The 24563-nt window shown below is 34.8% G+C and overlaps 3 protein-coding genes and 2 pseudogenes across 3 annotated transcripts; 1 reads left to right on the forward strand and 4 right to left on the reverse strand.

Moving 5' to 3' along the window:
* Positions 1-345: 345 nt before the first annotated feature.
* LOC114375577 (ABC transporter E family member 2) lies at positions 346-5613 on the forward strand. Its single transcript, XM_028333402.1, has 12 exons — positions 346-596; positions 693-778; positions 864-961; positions 1048-1165; positions 1252-1341; positions 2640-2944; positions 3059-3254; positions 3633-3818; positions 3902-4174; positions 4547-4792; positions 4905-5042; positions 5124-5613. Exons 1-11 carry the CDS (start codon positions 494-496, stop codon positions 5022-5024), a joined length of 1821 nt encoding a protein of 606 aa, XP_028189203.1. The 5' UTR covers positions 346-493; the 3' UTR covers positions 5025-5042; positions 5124-5613.
* A 1655-nt stretch (positions 5614-7268) lies between these two features.
* LOC114376850 lies at positions 7269-8234 on the reverse strand (annotated as a pseudogene).
* On the reverse strand, positions 8048-10602 carry LOC114375716 (annotated as a pseudogene).
* A 229-nt stretch (positions 10603-10831) lies between these two features.
* Positions 10832-18428, reverse strand: LOC114376816 (arabinosyltransferase XEG113-like). The gene is made up of 13 exons (XM_028335102.1): positions 18101-18428; positions 17491-17787; positions 17151-17356; positions 16672-16777; positions 16000-16256; positions 15689-15824; positions 15177-15271; positions 15026-15079; positions 14275-14388; positions 12625-12723; positions 12407-12526; positions 11509-11595; positions 10832-11403 (listed from the first exon to the last, which is right to left on the reverse strand). Exons 1-13 carry the CDS (start codon positions 18243-18245, stop codon positions 11236-11238), a joined length of 1884 nt encoding a protein of 627 aa, XP_028190903.1. The 5' UTR covers positions 18246-18428; the 3' UTR covers positions 10832-11235.
* A 1011-nt stretch (positions 18429-19439) lies between these two features.
* On the reverse strand, positions 19440-23945 carry LOC114373879 (probable CDP-diacylglycerol--inositol 3-phosphatidyltransferase 2). The gene is made up of 11 exons (XM_028331441.1): positions 23727-23945; positions 23025-23153; positions 22564-22648; positions 22416-22465; positions 21374-21413; positions 21207-21251; positions 21055-21120; positions 20821-20935; positions 20672-20728; positions 20477-20575; positions 19440-19863 (listed from the first exon to the last, which is right to left on the reverse strand). Exons 2-11 carry the CDS (start codon positions 23089-23091, stop codon positions 19804-19806), a joined length of 684 nt encoding a protein of 227 aa, XP_028187242.1. The 5' UTR covers positions 23092-23153; positions 23727-23945; the 3' UTR covers positions 19440-19803.
* Positions 23946-24563: the final 618 nt, after the last annotated feature.

Raw genomic sequence — 24563 nt, forward strand, 5'->3', positions numbered from 1 at the left:
TAATGTAGAATGATTTGCAGTTAATTTTCATTTCGCAAAAAAAACTTGCATTTATTTTTGTTGTATGTTTCGTTAGTTTAATATTTGATTTTTTTAAAATAAACTAAAATTTTACTATAAAAAATTAAAATGTCACTAAAATTAATTTTTAATTTATTTATGATGTAATTTTAATATATAAATATTTTTTTTATTGATTTAGGATAAATAAAATTGAGTCTGGATTACAATCACCTTTTATTAGTTTCACCATATATAATAAAACTATTTTAATAGAGAAAAGGAATATTAGGATCTGTCCAAAGCCCGATCCGAAATAAAACCCATCCGACCCTATTTCAGTTGCACGGTGAAGCAAGTAACCCTAATGCTATGCTATATGATTTTCTGAACGTTCTCACGACACGCCTACTCATTGCACTCTTCGATCGCAACTCTCTTTTTCTTCCAAAAGGGAAAACGAATCTCAAACTTCACAAGTGTTTGAGGCGCCATGGCGGATCGGTTGACGCGTATTGCCATCGTCAGCAACGACAGGTGCAAGCCCAAAAAGTGCCGCCAGGAGTGCAAGAAGAGTTGCCCCGTCGTCAGAACCGGTAAGATCTAATTCCCCCTTTTTCCGCCGAAACCCTAATTTTTTGGTTCTGTCTTAATTCTGATGGGAGCTTTATGGGGACTTACTTGGATTGCAGGGAGGTTGTGTATTGAGGTTACTTCCTCGTCCAAGATTGCTTTCATTTCGGAGGAATTGTGTATTGGATGCGGTATTTGTGTTAAGGTATTGTTATTGGAGATACTGTTATTGTGTTGTAAGCTGGTGGGGGTTTTGTTTATGTGATGAGATTGTTGTTTGCTTTGTGTAGAAATGTCCTTTTGAAGCTATTCAGATTATCAACTTGCCGAAGGACTTGGACAGGGATACTACTCATAGATATGGTCCTAATACTTTTAAGCTGCATAGGTGAGTTGATTTGATTTGTTTCACTGGAGAAATTTGAGGCTGTGGTTGTTTTGTTTGGTTTGTGATGGACTGATTTGTGGTGGCAGGTTGCCGGTTCCGAGGCCCGGGCAGGTGCTTGGGTTGGTTGGGACTAATGGGATTGGGAAGTCCACCGCTCTTAAAGTTTTGGCCGGGAAACTGAAGCCGAACTTGGGTCGATTCACTGTAATAGCCGGAATTTGTGTTTCTTTGCTGCTGAATTGTTTGGGGAGTTTTGTTGCGTTTGTTTGATTTTGGGTTTTTGGTTGCAGAATCCCCCTGATTGGCAGGAAATTTTGACCTATTTTCGAGGATCTGAACTGCAGAATTATTTTACTCGGATTCTAGAGGATGATTTGAAGGTGATGTCTGCATCCTTGTTCAATATGTATGCATGTCGTTATGTCTTAGTTATTTGGATTCTGGCAGTGTAAAACTGACTAAATGATGACGCGCTCCTAGTGTGGTTTTCCAATTTGGATTTATTGTTTTCTTTCTAATCTTTTTACTGGACCAATAGCCAATTATGTGATATGTGAGTCCATGAACCTAGTGTGTTAGAATTGCTTCAACTGAGAAGGGATACAATAAATTTGGGAGTTGGGAATAGAGAGTACGGAAATTTTTAGCATTGTTTGGGAATGGAGTCAAAAAAGTTTATTATTCTATTGTAGTGTTATCTATGGTGGATGGCAGCTCATATAATTATGGAAGATGGTGTTATAGACAGTGGGAGAAGCATGGAGGCTTTAATGAAAAAAATATACATATATATATACAAAGTGTACTAAAAAAACTGCAGAATATGATAATAAAAGAAAAATTAACATATATGAAGAACAATAAACTTGATTGGCCAGTTTCTGAGATTCTACCATGATATGGTCACTATTCGATACAGTGTTCTATTTACTCCTTGAGATGGCTAACTTATACAGCATATCACATTGACACTGACGTAGCATAGCTGAAAAGGTGGTGACTTGTGAGTCCATTTGGCAGTGATATGTAGAAGTTACAATGTGCAGTTACAACTTACATTATAGATATTGTTTAAAGTACTGGGAAAAGTCCAAGTTAATTACTAACTGCTTTGATTAATAATATTTGTTCTTTCAGTAGTCTGTAGCATTATATTGCCCTAGTTAGTATGTTTAGATAGTAGTCGTAGTTCACCAAAGTACTGCGAAGGAGACTGTATCATATATTTCTCGGAATGCAACAATGTGTGTGTTTGTGTTTATCTGAATGTAACACTAACCATATCATCAAACTATTATTATGTTACTACAAAATTTGAAGGCCTGGTAATATATATAGATGTGCGTTTGAACTGAAGGCATTGTAATCCTTAGGTAGCTATACTACAGAATTCTTCAACCTTTATTGCTGAAAATTCCTTTTTATTGTTACTTGATAGGCTAGCCAGTGTTGTGCATACATTTTTTTTCTGAACATTCATTAATTTTAAGTTTGCTTGAATTTTGTTCTGATCATATAGTATACTGATTAGAAGATAGTTTTTCTTCATGCTACTAATTATACTAACTTTAATAATATTATATTTGTATATGATATATATAGTATCATCAAGCCCTTGTATGATGGCCATATTGCTCAACTATGCTTATATTTTAATATATTTGTATATGATATATAGGCTATCATCAAGCCTCAGTATGTTGACCATATTCCAAAAGCTGTGCAAGGGAATGTGGGGCAGGTGCTAGACCAGAAAGATGAGAGAGAGAAGAAGGAGGAGCTTTGTGCTGATCTTGAGCTTAATCAAGTTATAGATCGTAATGTTGGTGATCTTTCGGGTGGTGAGCTCCAAAGGTTTGCCATTGCGGTTGTTGCGATCCAGAATGCTGAGATATACATGTTTGATGAACCTTCTAGTTATCTTGATGTGAAACAGAGGCTGAAAGCTGCCCAAGTTATTCGATCATTGCTTAGGCCTAATAGGTTGGAGCCCCTTTCTCTCAGTAAATCTGCTTGAAATCTGTCTATATCATCTGTTCTATGCTGAATTACTTCTCAGGATAAATATTGAGTTTGTTTGCTTTTCACTTTTTCCAGCTATGTAATTGTTGTTGAGCATGATCTTAGTGTCTTGGACTACTTATCGGACTTTATTTGCTGTCTATATGGTAAACCTGGTGCATATGGAGTGGTGACACTTCCTTTCTCAGTCAGAGAAGGAATTAACATTTTCTTGGCTGGCTTTGTTCCAACAGAAAATCTTAGGTTCCGTGATGACTCACTCACCTTCAAGGTATATATTATTTATGCATCCCCCTTCCTCTCATTTTCTGATCATAAACCCAATTTGGGTGATGAAAATGAAAATATTCAACACTGAAACTTAGTGGTGTTTGTTTTGACATGCCAAAAATATAATTGAGTGAAGAGCTGAAAAATATTTATCATATGGGAGGTCACTGAATATCCAGCAACAATTTCATGTAGTGTTACTGTTGCATTCTTTATATTATTAGATGCTCATACTTTCAGCACCTTAAAACAAAAGTATTTTCAAACATCATAAATCAGTGCTTAATTATTCATTACTCTAAATTTCTCTACTGAATTTTAAAATCCAAACAAAATTTTCAATTTTATCATACACAACCTGGTCTCATGTTGTGTCTAGGTTGCTGAGACTCCACAGGAAACTGCTGAGGAAGCTCAGACATATGCTCGATACAAATACCCAACCATGAGCAAAACTCAAGGCAATTTTAGACTTCGTGTAGCTGAAGGAGAATTTACTGATTCTCAGATTATTGTGATGCTGGGTGAGAATGGGACAGGAAAGACGACATTTATTCGAATGCTGGTATTCTTTTGGTCATTCTTGTTTCTTAATGGAACTAAGTAATTCTTCAACACATTTATTCACCTTGCTCCGGTATTATCCAGGCTGGTTTATTGAAACCTGACACCATAGAAGGTGGATCTGAGGTGGAGATGCCTGAATTTAATGTTTCATACAAGCCTCAGAAGATTAGCCCGAAGTTCCAATCAACTGTTAGGCACTTGCTACATCAAAAAATACGTGATGCATATACTCATCCCCAGTTTGTGTCAGATGTGATGAAGCCACTTCTTATTGAACAGTTAATGGACCAAGAAGTTGTGAATCTTTCTGGTGGAGAGTTGCAGAGAGTTGCTCTGTGTCTCTGTCTTGGAAAGGTATTATAAGCTTCATCCGTGAGAACTGCTTGACATTATTTATTCACCTCAACCCTTTTTCTTTCCTCACATTCTTGCATAGTTTTCTATAAGGTGGTGATGTCAAGTGCGATGCCTTTCCAGATAATGAAAATGAGTTTAGTGCTAATCCTTTGTCAAAATTTTTGGAACTACTTCCTGTCTCTTAAATCTAAATAGCAATAACGTTTCCTGATTCATTGCTGTTTTACTAATGCTGATGTTGTGGCCAGATTTTTTGAACTATGTCACTTGGTTTTGTTGTGTGCTGTCTATGTGTCCATTAACTTTTTTTTATGTCAAACCAAATAACTTTTCTAAGTTTTCTGATCTGTTGCTCTCCTACCATAACAGCCTGCAGACATCTATCTGATAGATGAGCCAAGTGCGTATCTAGATTCTGAACAGCGAATTATTGCTGCCAAAGTCATTAAGAGGTTTATTCTTCATGCAAAGAAAACGGCTTTTGTCGTTGAGCATGATTTCATCATGGCAACATATCTTGCAGACAGAGTTATTGTTTATGAGGGCCAACCATCAATTGACTGTATTGCAAATACTCCGCAATCATTGTTGTCTGGGATGAACCTTTTCTTATCAGTAAGTTTCATTACCTTTCTATGGTTCCATTAATTTTTTCCTTTCAATGTCTTGGTGTTCTGTGCTTATTATACATGCATGACATATGAAAAGTATTCCATCACTTCTGCAGCATCTTGATATCACATTTAGAAGGGACCCAACTAATTTTCGCCCAAGGATCAACAAACTTGATTCAACCAAGGACAGAGAACAAAAGTCTGCCGGGTCTTATTATTACCTTGATGACTGAGTTCATACTTTGGGGCTGGTCCGTCCTTGTGCATTTGTAATTCCACTTAGAATACTTTTCGTGGCAAATGGAAACTAACTATGCTTTCTATTGTTGCAGTTCTTTCACCAACACAACCTTGCATCTGTTTGAGCTTTTCATGGGATCTCAGATTTGGTTCAGTTCATGCCTTGAAATATAAGATTGCCATTTTTGCCGATGAAAGCATCTTTCTCAATGAATAGAGGAGCCTGCATGCAATTGCAAGCCCTATGTTGGTTGGTGCATTTTGTATATTTACCCTTATATTTAGTGCAGTTACTCATCACCAGGTTTGCTACGACTTGGGTGGGTGAATCTGAATATTACATGAGTTTATATTGGTCATGGTTTTCATTCGATGTCCTAAGTCCAGAGGAACATTCATAATGTCAGACTGAGTTTATCGCCAATTTCAGTTGAGTATGTAACGAAGTTTACGTTCATTCCATGTTACTTAATTTAGATAGATGTCTTCTGTTTGGAATATGTTGTCGTTGAGGCTGATATCTTCGTGGATATATATCATTACATTTTTTAGATGAAATTGCGGCTATTATGTGATTTTATTTGAAGGGTGGTTGTTATTTATTATATTCCCTCTCAATGTCGGAAAATAATTTTACAAAATAAATGGAGATTATTATCTGCTAATGATTCAACAGTTGGGCTAGATGAATAAAAGGAATAATAAATTAATGTAAAAAATAATATAATATAACTGTATTTTCTCTGGTCTCAAAATATTTTTTTGTTCCGAAAAAAAAAGATATTTCGATTTTAAATATAAGAAAATTTTATTTTTTTTATTTTATTACTTTTAGAATATTTTTCATTTAACTGAGGTGTTAATTTTAATTATTATTTTTTATTTATGATATTAAGGTCTAATAAAAAATGTTTTTTAATTAGTTAACGTAAATTGATTTTTTTATTTATATTTGAGACAGAACGAGTAAGCTTTTTTTTTTTTTTTGGATGGGTAATACATTGAGTAATGAGTAAGCTGGATACATGTAGTAGGGTCATTACGTCCTTCACTACTTTTTTCTTCCTGCAACCCAAAATAATAATTAAAAGACAAAATTATCCTTCTTTGTGTAATGGTCAGCACCCCCTTTCCTCACCTGCACCCAGCGCACCTCACCCACCACCATGCCCCACCCAACACCCTCACTACTACCTACTTGACAAAAACAAGTTTCTCCAAATTAGTTTCAGACACCAACTCAAAGCAACCATGTGAATGATGGCTTTATTGGTTCTGTCTGCCTTTATCGAACCCAACCCCATTGAATTCATCATCCATGTATGTGAATAGAACCATGGAGGAAGAGAGGGAAACCTATTGCAGCTATGTATTCAAGTTACACCTTTCACCATCATGTCTTTCCTTCGTCACAAAACCCATCTTTCTCAATACGAAACATCCTCAAATCGAAAATCAAGAAAAAGAAAATTTGCCAACCTATTTTGGAATAATTATTCTGAATGTTTACAGGTAATTCAGAAAACTTATTTAAAAATAGCTATTCTAAAATATAATCATATTCTCGAATAACTATTTCGAAATATCAATACACTTGTGAAATGACCATTCTGCAATAAAGGGATGGTAAAATCAGAGTTTTAAAACATTTGGGGTGCATGAGGCAATTGCTTATCCGTAATGTTGGATTATTGCGGTTCTCACTGCAATATTATTTTGTTTGGACTTTGGAGTAACCCAAGATGTCTTTTTCTGGTGATCATGGCTCGGCTTGATTTTTTTGTCTGTCAGATGTGAATTATTTGAAAAATTTAACAGTTGTTAATAGAAAAAAGAATGGTTCATGCGATGAGATGTATGATTTTTACTTTCAACCAATACATCACAAATAATGCTAGAGATTATTTTTAAGATTGTCAAAGCCAACAAAATTATCATTTATGATTGCTTGATGATATAAAAATTATTTACATGTATGTACTATTTTTTGTCATGTATCATTATATTTCTGTACCATGTTGGATAAAGATTTTCATCAAAGGCAACTTACATGTAGTTTCATAGCTTTTTTTTTTTTTTTAATTTTATTCTCTAATTAAAATTGATCTTTCGTCTCGACAACTTACGCAATAAAAGTAAAACTACCTACCTAAATTTTGTTCTTTAAAAGTTGCAATCTGTAAATAAACTATTTACTCCTTGAACTTGAAGTGGAATAGCTTTCTCTATAGAAAACAACAACTCTTTTTTTTTTAATCACAAACCAACATCTCTACAAGGCTATAACCTGCGGTTTTTCTTAAACCCAAGTCCTGGATAGATTGTCTCAACTCGGTAGCATCTTTCCAACTTCCTGCAGCAACATACATATTTGACAATGATATGTAATATCCAACATTTTGAGGTTCAAGTTGAAAGAGACGTTGAGCAATTTGTTTCCCTAACTTGAGATGGTAGTTGCATGCACTTAGGAGAGTTCCCCATACACCTGCGCTGTCACACCCCTTAGCAAACTCATAAGCCTCATCCAATCTACCTGATTTTCCTAGCATGCCAACCACATAAACTTGGTGTTCAGTCTCAGGTTGTACTCCATATTTCTCCAACAACACTCATAGTACCTAATACCTTGGTTCACAAGTCCTGAATGGCTGCATGCTGATAAAAGGCTAACAAAAGTGCTTTTGCTCACCATTGCTCCTGACTCACACATTTCATGGAAGAGTTTGATTGCTTTCTCACCCTTTCCATGGTATCCATATGCAGAAATCATAGAATTCCAAGCTGATTCTGACTTCTCCTTGGCATGTCTGAATACATGGAGGGCAGTGTCCTATCTTCCACAGTTGCTATACAAATCTATAAGAGCTGCTGATATGAAAGAATTATGTTGAATGCCAGTCCTGAACACATGGGCATGGACTTGTTTTCCATGTCTTAGGACACCAATTTGAGTGCAAGTTGAGAGAACACCTATGATGCTGATCTCATTTGGTTCGAACTGAAGATCGCTGATAGAGAGCTATAGATAGCAAGGGTAAGCCCAATCAAAGACTACACTAACTAAGCTACTGATAAAGAAAAGAAACGTAAATAATTCATTCATTGCCTATCTCACAATACAAACACATATATATCCAATCAGTGGATAACTTTAGGGAAATAAAAACAAATAAAAACGAAAGCCCAAAGTAACTGGACATAAAGGCCCAATTCACTTCTGGTAAAAATCTTTCATCCAATATGGCTTGGAGGTAATCCTAATGGGCCTGTTGGTCTGCGGCCCACTATCAATCGCGGAATAATTTCAGTGCTTCTCTACTTTCTCTATTATGAGATAAAGCTGAGATCATGCAATCCCATGAGCACAGGTTGGGAGTAGAGAAGAATTTAAACACTACTTTGGTACTATTGATGTCCCTGCATCTGTCATACATTGTAATTAACGAGTTCTGATCCCAAAGGAGACTTAAGTGCAAGGCCGTGGAGAGACTTTCCTAGGTTGAATAGTTCCAGGTTTGCACAGGCAGACAAGACACTAACAAGGGTTATAGAGTCATAGTTTAGAGGAGGTTCCCGTCTCATCAACTTGAAAGTCTCTAGAGCCTCTCTAAAATGGTTACATCGCACACACCCCGCAATTAGTGTTTCATGAAGCTATATCTGCTAAAGCATAATTCTCATGCAAAATTGAGAAACTGGCTGTAAGGTCCCCATAATTGATATGCATGTGCATGAGAGTATTTATTAAAAGAACGAGGTTCAAAAATCCAGATTTCAACTGCCAGCAGTGAACTGATTTTCCAAGATGGATAGTATAAATATTAAGGGAGTTGCCGGATGAAAATAGCAAAAAAAGTTGATGAGCTGCAATTTGGACCCCAACGTAGCATCTCTCTGAACAATTTTTGAGTTTCATCAGAATACCTGTTATGGGAATAGCCAGATATCATTGCATTCCATGAGACCGAGTCTTTCTCAGTGGTAGAATTGAACAAGAGCTCTGCTTTCTCCACAAGGTTGCACTTTGAATACATTTCTATCTGGCTATTCAGTAACATAACATGATCAAATACCATCTGTCTTCGAATTGCGAATCTATGGATAGTTCTTCCTTCTCTGGGATGCATCATTTCTGCACAAAGTGGAAGTATGGTAGTTAATGTCACTATATCAGGCTGGAAAAACCCTACCTTTTGCTTTTGAACCAGAGGATCAAACACTTCATTAACCTTTCCATTTGAAGCAAATCCTTCCATCATTGCATTCCAGGAAACAATATCTTTAAGTGCTATTTCTCTGAATACTGTTTCAGCAGCCTTGAGGTATTCACATTGTGAATATAATGAAATGAGAGAGTTGGCAACTGAAATATGTGACTTGTAGCCTAGCTTGATTCCCAGCCCATGAATGGACTGACCAAAAGCCAGCTCTCCCAAACTTGTAGATGCTGAAATGGCGCAAGATAGACTGACATGATCTGCTGTTTCTTCAGAAGAAGTCTTCCTTTTGAAGTAATACAATGCTTTCTTTGGAACACTATTGTAAAGACTTCCTCTCATAATTGAGTTCCATGAAACTATATCTTTACATTCCATCTCTTCATATAGAGTCAGAAGAGCTTAGATCACCACATTTAGCATACATGTCAATAAGAGCATTTGCCTAAACTGATATCCACAAGCATCCCAGATTTTATGCTCATACAATGAATTTCCTGTCCTTGATCAAAGTTTTTCACATGAAACGAAGCTGAAACCATAAGCAATAGAGTAGTGGAATCAAACCCAGTTTGGGCCTTGATCATTTTCTTTAAGTCAATTGCTGTTTTATAGCAGTTATTTTCAAGAGATACTGAAACAATAGCATTCCAATCAAGCACATCTCTATTGTAAATCTCGTCAAACAAACCCTTGGAATAATCAGTGAGTAGAGATGTTGAAGTGGGGAGGGGAGCTAGAGCACCTATCCTTAAGGCTGCACAATGGGAAACAGTAGCAGTCACAATTTTGGGTTTTTTTGAGGCACAATTTGATGTAATCAACAAGCTCAAAATGGATATCTCTCACAAGTAGATGTCTTTATGGCATTTCCTCAAACAGCTGAATGACGCTGCATAATATGGGAGGAGTGTATATGGAAACCCTGTGTCGCTTAACAATGCTGAAGTTCTCGTTTTGGTAGTTCTGGTTATAAATTAAATGGGATAATGGTGACATTCTTGGTCCAAACAAGGCTAAATTTTCATTGGCCAATCTTGCAACGTGCTTCAGCGGCAATCGGAAAACTACCAATGTCCTCATTTTCACTTCATTCTTGATTGTAGCTACGAAAAACCCCGCCTTGCGCTGACGAACACGAATTTTTGAACTTTGCAATTTCGATGGCTGTGCATAGCGGCAGAATAGCTCCTACGTAATTACTCTATTTTATTCATAGGAAAGAAGATTGTAGCGGTGTTTGAACGTTGCTAAACTCGAATATTTTTGCGTTCATGACTTTGTTGTCTTGGTCTAGTCACATGTCACTAGAGATGAAACTAGTTCAATCGCTCTTCTTAAGTGTGATGCAAGCAACTGTCTATAAATATAGTTAGGTGCTACAAATACTTTTGTTTTTGTACCCAAAAATAAAAACTTTGTTTTAAACTGTCAAGTTAGCCAATGTATTTTGAGAATATAGTGCTAATTGAGTTTTGCATTTTAGTAACATTTTTAATTAGGGAGTTTTAGGAATTTATTCCCAACTTTTTTTTTTAAGCCATTATTCCCAACAGTTAAAGCTAATTAGATGACCAAAATTAGAAAAGGCAACATCTAATTTCCTGTTTGCAATAAAAGAGAGGAGTGGTACATTCGAATGTCTTCGGTATTTATTTATTTATTTTTAATTACAAGCGCAATTCAATATCAACTGAGACATCAGCGTTCAAAAACTGCATCCTTATCTAGGAAAATGTCAGCTTCAATTTCTCCAATTTGCAATGTTGGAAACTTGATACAAAGCATGTTCTTCCCATTGTTACACATGAACCATATTGTCTCATGTCTCCAACAACATCCTCAATGTGGATACATATTCTTTACTTCCGAAAGTATACATCTTGGTCTTGACAATTAGTTGGAAACCAAACCATCATTAATAAATCTCTTCCACGTATCTCCTGTCCATAGCGTTTTAACAAACATGATCCTGAAGTTGGCCTCACCAAGGTGGATGATCATCTGCAGAAGTTTGAGGAGGGATTGGCTTCCATTCAGGTTTCTCATCCCAGTACATATCGTAATAAATGTGGCCAGGAGTGTGATCCAGCACGCAGCACCATATACCCGTGTACCGTTTAACACGTTTTCTGAATCTATCTTCCCTTTCCTGATAAAATAATGCATAGATCAGGACATGATAAACGTGGATTTATTTGCGTTTTTTACACACAAAAAGTGAAACTTCAAAAGAAATGAGTGTACTAGTCCTTGCCTTGTCACTGAAACCTGAGAAAGCATCTTGCATTGAAGAGAACTGAATGACTTTTATATCCTTGAATGATAAAAATACTTTCATGTACTGCAAATGTAGAAACCAACCAGATTCAACATATTTTAAATAAAACACTGAAAATTGTGCATAGTCTATTTGTAGTTCTTTGTCTATCCCTCATCCATTCCTCAACCAAAAAATAGTTGTAAACAACCATGAAATTATATGATAAAAACATGAAGAAAAAAAACAATGACATTATGATTATCTGATAAAGGAAGGGCTCAATTTTGATGGCATGAGACTGGTAAGGGTGGTTACTGCCTACACGAAAAGAATTCCCCATTCTGCAATTCTTAGAACAATGGTCTTCATCTTCCACGAAAAAAAAAAAAAAAACTGCCCACGCAAGAGACCAATCATCTTACATGTTTGGGTAATTGGTGTAGAAAAAAAGTCTTCACTTGAGGGTAATTTTAAGGAATTACTTTTGAAAGAAGAATGAGTTTTATGTTTGGGAATATTCATCCAAAAGTCATTTTGGGTAATTGGTACAGAAGATACTAAAATAACTTTTGACCCAAAGTAAGATTTTCTTACTTCCAGTATCATTTCTTCTAGGACCCAGAATTAGATTTCAGGTTCGCAGTAATACATGACAACTTGGCCACTAAAAAATTTTCCCCACCAATCAACCATGTTTTCTAGGTGAGGTTTCCAACCAGCTCCTAATCCTTAACCTTAATGCAAGTTAATGAAATAGACTTGGTACAACCAAAAAAGATCTGACACACAAAGATTGTCATAGTCATACCAATGTACTTTATAGGGTATAGATTTAGAAGAACTTAAAAGTCTAGAGCTGAAATAACCATTAAATGCATCAAGTTTGAAATACCGTTTCTTCATTGCTATGCCTTGGAAATTTGAGTACTCCCCCAACAGTGGTATTATTTGATGCAAAACAATCTTGGGTTCCATCCTTACAGAGCTGAACATCAAGCCATGACATCTTCACCTGAAAGTCAAGACCCCGGGCATAAGTTTAGTGAATGAGATACAACAAGAAAGGAGAATTCACAATTTCAAATGTGGATGGAAATGAAATTTATTCACCTCTGAGGGGAGGGAGGGATTATCAAGTATTGAGTACTCCCTAATATCTACTCCAGAGCCAAACTCTTCCTCTGGGAGTTCTTTCAACATGACATTTACCTGCAATAGAGTACATTTCCATAGCTGAGCATAAGACTGACAAAATGTTTTTTTATTATGTAAACAGGGGAGAGGCAGAGACGAATAAAAGATAGGGAAGAGGTTACATTAAATATTGTAATCTAATGTGCACGGGGAATTAAAAAGGTTTGATATTCTGTAGTACTAATCTGCAGGGCTTTTATCTCAGTATCCAATACTTAATGTCTACATCTAATTCATGAAAACAGATTAAATCAGAATTAGTGAAAGCCCAAAACTTTAAAACCATACAAAAAAAATCAATTAATTGAATAAAATAAAGCATAGAATTTCCTTATTTGATTTTATGTGGATCATCAACAGGACATGTTTGAACCAGAATCAAACACCTAAGTAGTCATGTATATTATGGACTAGAAGTGGTGAGCAATACAGTGTAAATGAAAACTCATGTCCACTCTTCAAGCTGACTCCAGATCCCTTGCGCTTCTTAAAATTATAAGGGCATATTTGATCACAACTATTCACATCAAAGGTCATTTCCTTTTGATTCTGTATCAAATAGCAGTAACTGATAATTATGACAAACCATTAGCACACAACCAAACTTGGTGTCTATGTTTCTCTGGAGGTAGAACTAATAAATTATTGAAGCAGCAAAACATAAAATGTTTGAACCATTGAAAAAATTGAAATTGTCGTCTATATATATAGTGATAAATGTAAAATATTACTGATCTAATAAACCAAAAGAACTTTGAAATCTAATGTGTGGGGCAGGGGTTCTGGCATAGCAACTTAGTTTGACTTTTTGAGAGACGTATGTTGCTTTTACTCGGTGAAAAGTGCTTATTATAGAGTAATATTTAAGTGTCTGACCATTCTCTGTAAGCAGCTTCTCAAATTTAATTGTGATTTTTGAGGGCTGCTGTTAGAAACATGTTGACAAGTTTTTCAAGCCAAAAATTACATTTACCTTTTTTCAAAGTTATGAAATACAAATACCATTAAAATACTTCTTCGTTATAACTTTATCATTGACTTAGATTTTCCCATTTTTGTTCAATATTTCTTTCATTACTACAACTACAATTATAACGAAAAACCTTTTATTTACATATATATGAACTAATTTTTTTCTTTTGTCATCCCACAAATTGAAATCCAAAAGTTTAACATACTATTTGATTGGAGAGAAAAGGAGAAATTTTGATGAGAAAACCCTTGTTTGGTTCACAAGTTTGGATAAGCATGGAGGAAAAATCACAGGGACAAAAATCTGTAAGAAATTGACATTTAATATGGCTTTAATGCCTTTTGAAACCCATTGTCCCCAATACTAAGAACATTACTGCTTGCTTTACAATTTTCATTTTCTCACATCTAAAGCAAGTACTACCATCACAGTTAGTTCACGTGAATATGTAAAACATCAATTTCAAAAGCTTTGGAGAGGACTAAGTACTTGACATCAAAATTTCTAAGGCTGTTATTCATCAATCCAGTCGATCTAAAGAATAAGTGAACAATAATAACAATTTGGGAACTTCTTGGTCAAACTAGAAGTACCTCAAATACATGATCCAAAGGACAGAGAAAAGGTTGTCTAGTTATAGACCCGTCCAAAACACCAGGATGGGGAAACCATAACCTATCAATTCTGCACCATAGTGGAGGCATGACCTAAACATATACACATAAAGAACTGAGTTATGATCAAATTATATAATTTATGAAGTGAAAATGAACTACAAAGGAGAAACCGTCAATCTTAATCACCAAACCAGCTGTATCAAATGCCCCAGGTTTAAAAGAAAGTTGACAGATATATCAACCATAGCAGCATGTTAGGCTGTAAAGATTGTTTTTATTACATTTTTTATTTTAGATGGTAGGACTGCTCGCAACTTTAATCATGGGAAAGTCAATTCCATGCATACTTTTTCCACACCGATAGCCTTTTGGCCTTTTTTAATGGAATCTTATTTATGAAAAGGGTGAGAATGATAGGGAGGGGGGCGGGGGGAGAAATGAGCAGTGAAAGTATGCTAGTTCTTTCAATTGAATTGATTAGTAAAAAATCAATTACATCAATATTAAAGAGGAGAGAATGCAAAGGAATTATTAAGTATTAAGGGACTGTCAAACAAGCTTAATGGGTAATATTGAGCCAAAAAATAGAAGTTCATTGCAAATTTCATGTAGTTGCTAATGGTTTATAATTTACAGGACTCATAAGAAAAGTTAATTAACAGTGCTTGAGATTACTGATATGAGATATTTGCAATTCAACATTATGATCCCAGAAAATAGTTCTCACCAGTGTCCTGTTCAAAAGGGAAGCAATTGCAAGTGCTGTCCTAATCTGTTTTATCTGGAAAAATTCATGTACAACATAAATTAGAAGATGTAACATCATAGTTTCTGTTTCAAATGCAGAAGTGAAAAGGATCAGGTCGATACATGCATACTTGGTAATTAACAAGTCTAAAATGCGATTCAATGGTATGATTCCCACTTAGCAACAAGCTTTTTGGAATAGATGGCTTAAATGACAAGAAGCCCCCTGCAAAAAGTTCCTTTCAAGGAGTCAACATATCAATCATAGGCAGATAATAAAAATAATGCATTGAAAAATTAAATGCTAACTTTGGGTTTTCAGCATAAAGGTATAAATGTATGATGCTAGCTTGTATGCTTGTTGGGATCTATATTTGGGTCTTCCAAGCACACTAGCACAGTGTTTGAAATCTCAAACTTTAGTTTGCTCCTAAAATTATTTTTAGGATGTTTTCTAGCAGAATTTCGTTCCTAAAAGCATGTTTGACTCGAAGCAAAAAAAAAAACCCTGTTTTTGCATTAGATTGACAATTTTATACTAAGACAAGACAGATAATGGAATTAGTGTGTTCACACATGCATTGAACAAGAATATGAAGCAAATTACATGATAACCAAAATTGAGCAAGAAATAACTAATTACCAGGAGGATTATAGTATTCAGGTGGATCACGGAAAACCATGGCTTCTCGCAGTCGGTGGCGCTTTCCTTCAGTGCCTGCATATTGAAATGTTGTGTGCACTGCATATGGCTCCAATCTGAGTTGCTGATACATTGCCTACAATCATGAATGCAAGTACATTCTTAGGAAAAACTGGCACACAGTTTGTTTCTCTACATCACAGGGTCCAAGCGAGATTCACTTGGACAGTTAATTGTGTAAAAGAAAACAGAAAGTAGATATTGTATAAAATCAGAAAAGAAGGAATTTGTAATTGTTAACTAGATCCTACCTGGACAAAATATGTATGTCCACTACAGAAGATGCTCGAAGGCAAAATTCCCAGCTTTAGATTTCCATCATAAGCATAAACAAGTCCACTGTCCTCATCAACTGACGGTCCTAATTGTCTGTGTACAATATCATTAAAACCATTCTGATCCCATATCTTATCATCAGCTAGAAGCAGTTCCTTCCATTCCTTTGCTAATTTTTTCGCAGACTCTGTAGGTCTCCAATGGAAAATTCCTATGTTGTAAGCAGCACCAACTATACAAGGTGATAGACACAATCATCAATAAGTATCTCTTCCATTAAAGCTAAGAAATTGTGATGCTATACAAAATGAGAGATAAAGATAAAGAAGTGAAAAAGAGCATTGAGATTCAAAACAAAAATAAGGAAGAAAACAGCTTCAAAGTGTGGTATTTAATTTGATATGCTAAAGAATATGCCTGAAGTTCAATAAGATTATCTTTCTTTTCTAAATAGAGAGAAGACACATAATATAATAAAAACTTCAGACTCTTGGACAAAGTTTGCATATTTGAAAGTGCTTTGCTAGCTTCTAATGTAAAGCCATAGCTAAAGAGTGACAGGATATTCTAAAATAATGCCTGAAAACAGAGTTCATATAAAAGCTTCTCTATCATTCATATACGGATCATTTCCAAGACATATTCACCTTCTTGCCAAATTTCCAGACTATCATCAACCACTGTTGGAACAACTTGATCACTGGATGTTAAAACATCTGCTTCGGGATAACGAGCAAGATATGGAAGTGGGTTCTGCTCCACAATCACATAATTGCATATAAGTTTTATGAATAAAATATATCTCAGAAGAACAATCATATAATATGCTTGGCGATTTCCTTAAAGATGAGTATAAAAGATGACTATGCACACGGAACAAAACAGATAAAAAGTCTTGTTAGTGGCACCAACAAAAGTGAGAGCAAGATAATAACAGAGAATTAGCAAGCTGGAAAAGAAACTACTACAACATAAATGACAAAAGAAAGTAAAAAAGGGAACACCCTAATCACTACATATTTTACAGCTCCTTTTAAAATTTGGATGATTCATAAAAACAAAGCTAGCATATGAATCACCCTTAAAAATAAAAACTAAACTTGTATTGAGAAATGGAGAAAGGTACCTTCAACCAAACCATGTCAGTGTCACACATCAATAGCTCATAACCAAAAGGCAATATCAAGTTGATCAGAAGAACTTTTTCTCTCCCCATTTTATGAAATGTTGGAGAACCCCAGCCAACATCATCTGTACTCATATGGCTGCCCATGTCAAAAACCGGTATCCCTTTCCAATAAAGCGCCTCCAATAACTTGATATCCATTGCACCTAAAAGGTAGATTTTCAGAACCCTTTTTAGTCAACTGTACACTACCAGATACGCATCTCTAACAATGGCAATTACAAAACTCAACAAAAGCACATGATAGAGAAAAATAGAAGGCTTAAATCGTGAGACTCACCAACAAGATAATTAGAAACTCCCAGATCATTCAACTGTTCAACCCAAGTCAGAATAAAGTCCATAAACGCATAGTTACCAAAGGTCAAAATTATAATATTATCTTTCACCCTTTGCTGAACCAATTCTTTGGTCAATCTGAATGCATTCAAAGATGGCATCTTTTTATTGCGTGGAGGAACACTCAAAATAGGCCTTGTCCTCATTTTTCGTGCCTCCTGAGGAACAGAAGGCACAATATGCACAGTTTCCGACTGAGAACCGTTGAGTGTTTGTTCTGTAAGACGAACATCCTCATCTGAAAGACACGCGCAGTTTTTTAAGGTTTGAAATCACAACCACATACTATGAAACAAAATAAAGGGTCAAAAAGAAAAAAAAAAACATGAAGCAGCTCAATGAATTGAAAAGTGTAACAAACAAAAGGCACCATTAACAAATAACAAGGCATTAAAAGACACACGAACAAAAGTGAAACCAATGTCAAATGCTCAAACATTATATATCTTCTCCCAAAAGAGTATTTGACATTCAAGGGAAGTAAGAGAAAAGGTGTGATTTTTAGGGAAGCAATACAAGTATGAATGAATGAGAGTGTGGAAAAAGGGTACTTGAAAGGGACCAAGTAGAAGGAATGGCGGAGGGGTGGCGAATGGCGGAGAAGACGTAGAGTGAGGAAAAGACGATGCCAACGATGACAATAGTGTAGATCGTGAGGAACAGAGGCCTCGAATGAGCCACTTCCTCACACGCCATCGAACGAAGAACAAATCAGAGAGAGAGAGAGTCCTTTCAGATTGGCATTTTTCCAATTTCACTCTCTTATTGTGTTGTGCTGTGATGAAAGGTCAACCCTCAATTCATCCCTGTTCAGTTCAACATGAACATTGAGAAAATACTCTGCCAGAATGAATCTCAACTACTCTGTAACAAACACTGTGAGTGCGAGTGGGAATAAAAAAATAAAACAAACAAACGCTGTTAAAAGTCATGAAAATAATTATTTTAATTTTTTTTAGTAAAATATAATGATTTTTATCCATAGTATAAATTTTTTTGATGTGTTGGGATAAATTTTAATAACTAAAATATTTTATTTTTTTATAAATATTTAAATATTTGAAATTTATTTATTTACTTCTCTTACAAAATTCTGCCGTCAAGCCCATAACTATCTTGCTGTTTCATTTGAAGATTTCGATTAATTTTTCCAATATTCCGTTTACGCATATGCATTGCATTATGCTTTGGAACTCATGCAGTAGTATTGTTACTGATGTATGTTATGCACGCAGGATGAAAAATTAGTCATTGCTTTTCTAAAGGTGTAATATTATTGTATCATATCGCTCTTCCACGGGTTTTCTTGTAAAGGTCGAGTTGGAAACCCGTATATTTCAAAAGGTGTATAATATTATTATATCGTATGTTTTCATTTAGGGTGTATTTGTTTTGAGACAGAAATAATATCCAAGACAAATTTTGTACTTTATTTTAACTCAAAAAAAAAATTTCTTTAAATCAAATACACCCTAAGTAAAACTGATGAAGCGCAGTGTAGCCAGAAAGCAGGAGCATATACAAGTATGCAGCTCGAAGGTAACTCCATTAGATGTTTTTATACGTGATTAACAAAAATATTTTATTTTTACAGAGACTAAATAAAAAAAATTATTATGACTAAATTGATATTTTTCAACTTTTACACGATACCCAAACATATTTTTACCTTAATAAAATGTTATTCAATTGATTGATTATTACGATATCTATTTGTATTAATCTAAATATTAAAAAAAAATAGGATATAACTTTTCTATGTGAATCTTGTGTACTAGTTATCTTGCTCAAGCATTATCCAACCCAACTAATCTATCACCTATTATATTCAGGGAATAAGATTCACAGACATCTATGGCGGACTACCGGAAATTAGCAACAAAACATATTAGAATTAGAACATATGGCATGACATCGTGTCAATTCATCAAACGCATGCAAGTACAAGCAGTAAGTACACGATCAGCCAATCCTATAAAAGGATTTGCAATTTCAAAACTGAACAAATCTTTCTTAGCGTCGCAGTGTGATTAACAATGGCTAAACAAAAAAGAACTGAACCTTGCGCTACAGAATCTTTTTGCTATATAGAAAGGTAGATTCTTCAGTTCAGTATGTTATTTTTCTTTCATTACAAATTATAGAAAACTGAACAATTCAAGCCCAATTGCCATCTGGGATAATTCATATTAATCTTTGAGCGCACATGGTACTGAAAAACAAAGACAAGGGGATCCTGGTCGTGGAAGAAACATCAGTTCTTGTGTTCTTTTTCGATGTCATAAAGCACACACGCATCTGCTGCTGTCTTCATCTAAAATCACAAGTGTATTTAATGAACAACTAATTATTAATAAAAAACATCAGATAAACACATGAATAATCAGTTCTTATTCCAAGACTCTCTTTATATAGCAAGAATGTAAAGACAACTCTTTTCAATTCCCAAGTCATAATATTAAGTTATTGATAAAGAGTCAATATATTCAAAATCAAGTAAGAGTGCATTGAGGCACCACAGAACCTGCTAGTTACTGATTGTGCTGAATCTTAATCCACATTTTAACTGTCTAATACAATCCTTAGACATAACTAATCACCATCTGCAGTATAATACATTTTTAAAACTGTACTAAATAAAATACAGTTTATGAAGTTTTGTGCTGACTTAAAATATAAAAACTTGATCGCAAGTGAATTTCTTTTCTTCTTTTTTTGTTTGGGAAAAAGATTGGTTTGTGATAATTAAACCGAAAAAGCAAACTAGAATGCACATGATTTTGAATAGATTTTCTTTTCTTCTCTAATGTGTTGCTTCTTTTTAATTGTTTTTTCTTCCTCATCTTTTCGTTATGGAGTAGGGTGGTCAAAATCTAAATATATATAGCACCTCAAAAAAATCCAGAATATATATATCACATACGAACCTGGATAACATTTATAATTTGCTTGACTGCCCATCCAAATAAACTAGTACCCATTAGAAGAGAAAGGAATGATATCTTTTGTAAATTACTTGATATAACCTGGAAATAGAAAAAGAAATTGAGAAACTATGATGATCACAGCAAATGAAAACATCTTAGATAATCTAACAGCAGTAGGCTGTAGGGAGCACTTACGTCAACCAGTTTCTCTGTTTGATTCTCGGCAAGATAAAACAGGATTAAGTAAAGAACCTATAGAAAGGATAAAACAGGATTAAGTAAAGAACCTAAAGAAAGGATAAAACAGGATTAAGTAAACAGGATTAAGATGGCATTACACTTGCCTCACATGAGACACAGCAGTAAGCCATAAACATCCTATTTCCATAGTATGCCCTGAAAAGCCAGCTGCTGCTGTCTTTTACATCTTTATGACTAGTCTTTCCCGTCAAGAATGTGCTGCATTTTAATGTAAAAAAAAAAATCCAAATATGAACTCTCCATCAAGACTAAAACCAGTAACTGCAGAATTATACAATTAGAGTCAGGGAAGAGAAAACAGAGTTGACATGCATTACCTGTACATTTGCAGCCAGTGGCTGGCAATATCTAAAGCGAGCAATGACAAGAAGCTAAGGCCAGGCCTTTACACAAGTTCAACCCAAAAGTCAGTTGAACATGCTTAAAATTACGGTGACTGAAATACAACTTAAAAGGGAAAATATCTTACTTGTACAGTTGGGAAAGGACTACAAGTAGACAAGCAGTGCTAATTCTGGTATTAAGGAAGCCACATTAATTCAAAGCACACAAGAATTGAACAACATAAAGAAGTTATAACAGCATCAATCATCACATTTCCTTTGATCTGCAAGCATAAAGAGGGCAGAGAATAACCTGTCTGTTACCATGTCCAGCACAGCTCCAAAGGTTGACACTGAATCAAAAAAATAACAATACAAAATAAAAAGTGCTAGATTAATATATTTATTTATTATACAGAATAATTGTCTTTTCAAAATAAAAATAAATAATTTAGGATTTTAGGGAGATGGGTAATTATCCCAATTCCATTTAGGGCATGCTACGAGCTTGGCAGAAAATTTGCACCCAACCTTTTCACAAATGCTGTGTGATCATACCAATTAAGCCAACCCTCTTTAGCCTATATGCCATATTATCCTTCTATCTTCTTGTCTAATACTTGCTTATGGCCTACAAAGTGTTTTATTAAAAAGTGTGAAAGTCAAACAGTCAACAAAATGCTATCACGGGAACAAACCAAAACATCCTTAACCTTGGCAATCAGCACAAGATGAATCCACATTTGGTGGATGCTTTATGTTTTCATCTAAATTTGCTGCTAAATAACCCATAGTTAAGTGAAAAGTAGTAGAAAAATACCTATATTTGTTCATAGAGCATAAACCTTAGGATTGTGTGAAAATCAGTATTACCTCAAATTCATACTGTAAATGTGTCTCAAAGAAATATCTAAGCAAATTATAGCTGTCATATATTGGCATTCCCTCAGTTTCAAACTGATTTTCCAGATTTAAAGTTCCAGATGATTTTGAAGGACTCAATAATTGGTAAAAGAGTCAGCAAAAAACCAAACTTTACCTGTTCTCACAAAACAGAAGGAAGCTAAGGGTACAAAAAAAATTAACGCAGATCATAATCAGAATGCTATAAACCACAAGGGAGTCAAAACATAGTTAATTAGTTATCCCTCAATTTATTGACCAACTTTTGCCCAAGAAGGTTAGTGTGTTGTATGCAAAATTGCAAATGCAATAGTGTCCATTGTGGACATAGACAAATTGTGGTCAAGGATTTTCTTAGTTGAGCATTGACAATGACATTATAAGTGAATTCAATAAGAAAACCATAACAGATAAATGTATTGTGATCTGACATCAACAAAAAAAGTTTATACCTTGATTAAATTTGCGGGCACACCAGCCATCAACAGCATCACATACAAAGCTGGCAAAACAAATTCAGCCAAATTATGTCCCACATTCCATAAACATAAATGACGAAAAAGCTCAATACCAAAGAAAGCCCATAAAATGGTATCCCACCTTAAAAAATACAGAATAGAGAATAAGATTTTGTTTGATAAACATTGGGAGAAGGCAAAACAGTTTAAAAGAACCCGGATGTATCCTGCATCACCATGGACATGGTCAGGAGTTAAGACAATGTATTCACAGAAAACTGAGCCAGAAGTTGAGTAAAATCTCTTGAAGTTGAACAATCCAATAATAAACAGTGTTACTCTAATTACAATATTAAACATCCATTTGTTTAAAACAATAGTTGCTAACACATGGTATAATCAAATAAAGAGTACCAAAGCCCCACGTTCTCCTCAAAAAAAAAATGTGCCGGGATAAATTTTCTGTATCACTCTGTTCATCTGTCCTAAATCAGAGTTATATCCCATTATTCTTAGCAACAGATTAAGTATTAGAACACACCATTGCTTCTGCAATATGCAAGAACTAAGTAAAAAAATCCACCAGTATAACCAAATACCCACCAATTATATTAGGAATGTAAAGGTACACTGACAATTTACTGGATCTTGGTCCTGGTTTCTTGGCCATTGAAGCTTCTTTGTATTCTAAAACTTGACTAATAAGGACAGGATTGCCAATCAAATATTCACCTGCATACATAGTTTCCAGTAAGAAATTCATCCAAATCTATAAAGCCACGTGCTCACAGATACTCCCATCCCATCCCACGCCATGCACATATAAGCATAACCATAATGGAAGGTGCATTAAGTCGCAATGATCTACCTAACCTAAACTAACTATTCATCCAGATACACAAATAATAAAAACTAAAAATCATCTGATAATGAAGTTCCTTAGTATATATTCTTTCCTGCAGAAACAAGCAAATAAAAAATACTAATTCTCCTCTCCGCAATAAGTTAACCTTCCAAATAGCAGTTACTGGCAACCTAATTATTAGTTCAATCTTTATTATTTTTTTTATGTTGTGAATTTAATTAGCAGCAAAAAGTCAAATCAGAAATCGATGCCAAATCAAAAGAGTTCCTAATTCGAATCTACAAGTCACAAAATCGAAAGTTCGTTGTACAAGTGCATTGCATTGACAACGCTGAGCCCTAACACGCAATAAATTGGAAGGAAATCGATTATTCTCCAATGCTATAAGCTAAAAGTGAAATACAGGGGAGGGAATTGAAAGAGAGAAAAATTTGCGATACCGGTGGCAAGGGAGGGAGGACTATGAAGCAGCCAAGAAAACACTATACATAATTTTCCGGAAGCGGGGAGCTGAGAACGGCGGAGGTGGTGGCGGAACGCGCGAAGGATCGGCGAAGGGAGATTGGAAAAGATTCGGGAAAGAGAAGTTAGCGTAGTATACGTTCAAAGACAACAACAAAAAGAGTATAAGGGCTTCTTTTTTTTTTAACTTAAAATTGTAATTACAACGGGGTTGCATTTTGAAAATTTATTCAGAATAAGCCTAAGTCTTACAATGAGAACTTCTATTTTTTTATAAAAAAAAATGTAAGAACATTCTAACAAGTATATAACTTTTTTCATTTTTTAAAATAAAGTCATAAAGTATAATACTACATTTGCTTTTCAACTTTATTTATTTATAAGTCGTGAAGTGTAAATGTGTAATACAACTTTCACTTTTTTTTTGAGTTATTAATTAATTAATGTTCATCAAAAGAAAATTCCCGTTATTAATTAATGTTTCTGCCGTATCTTTTGTCGTGGTTTGTAGCTTGTGCTGTTAGCTCCTTCATCTTCATGCTCATCATGTTTTTACTTTTAATTTATTAATTTTCACTTAAGTGCCGAATCAATTTTTAAAATCATAATGATTTTGAATCCATTTTTTAAAATTAATTTGATACCGAACTGATTTTCAAAAGGAATTCTCAGATTTGGTTTAGAAGCCAAATTGTTTAAAGTTTCGGAATTGATTCAATTTGGATTTTTTTTAATCAACTTTTGCACGCTGCTTATGTAAAAAAAAAAAAAGTTTATCTTATTCGTTAAGTTCGATTGTGTTGAGTGCCGACCTT

The sequence above is a fragment of the Glycine soja genome, chromosome 11, assembly GCF_004193775.1.
Source record: "Glycine soja cultivar W05 chromosome 11, ASM419377v2, whole genome shotgun sequence".
Lineage (NCBI taxonomy): Eukaryota > Viridiplantae > Streptophyta > Magnoliopsida > Fabales > Fabaceae > Glycine > Glycine soja.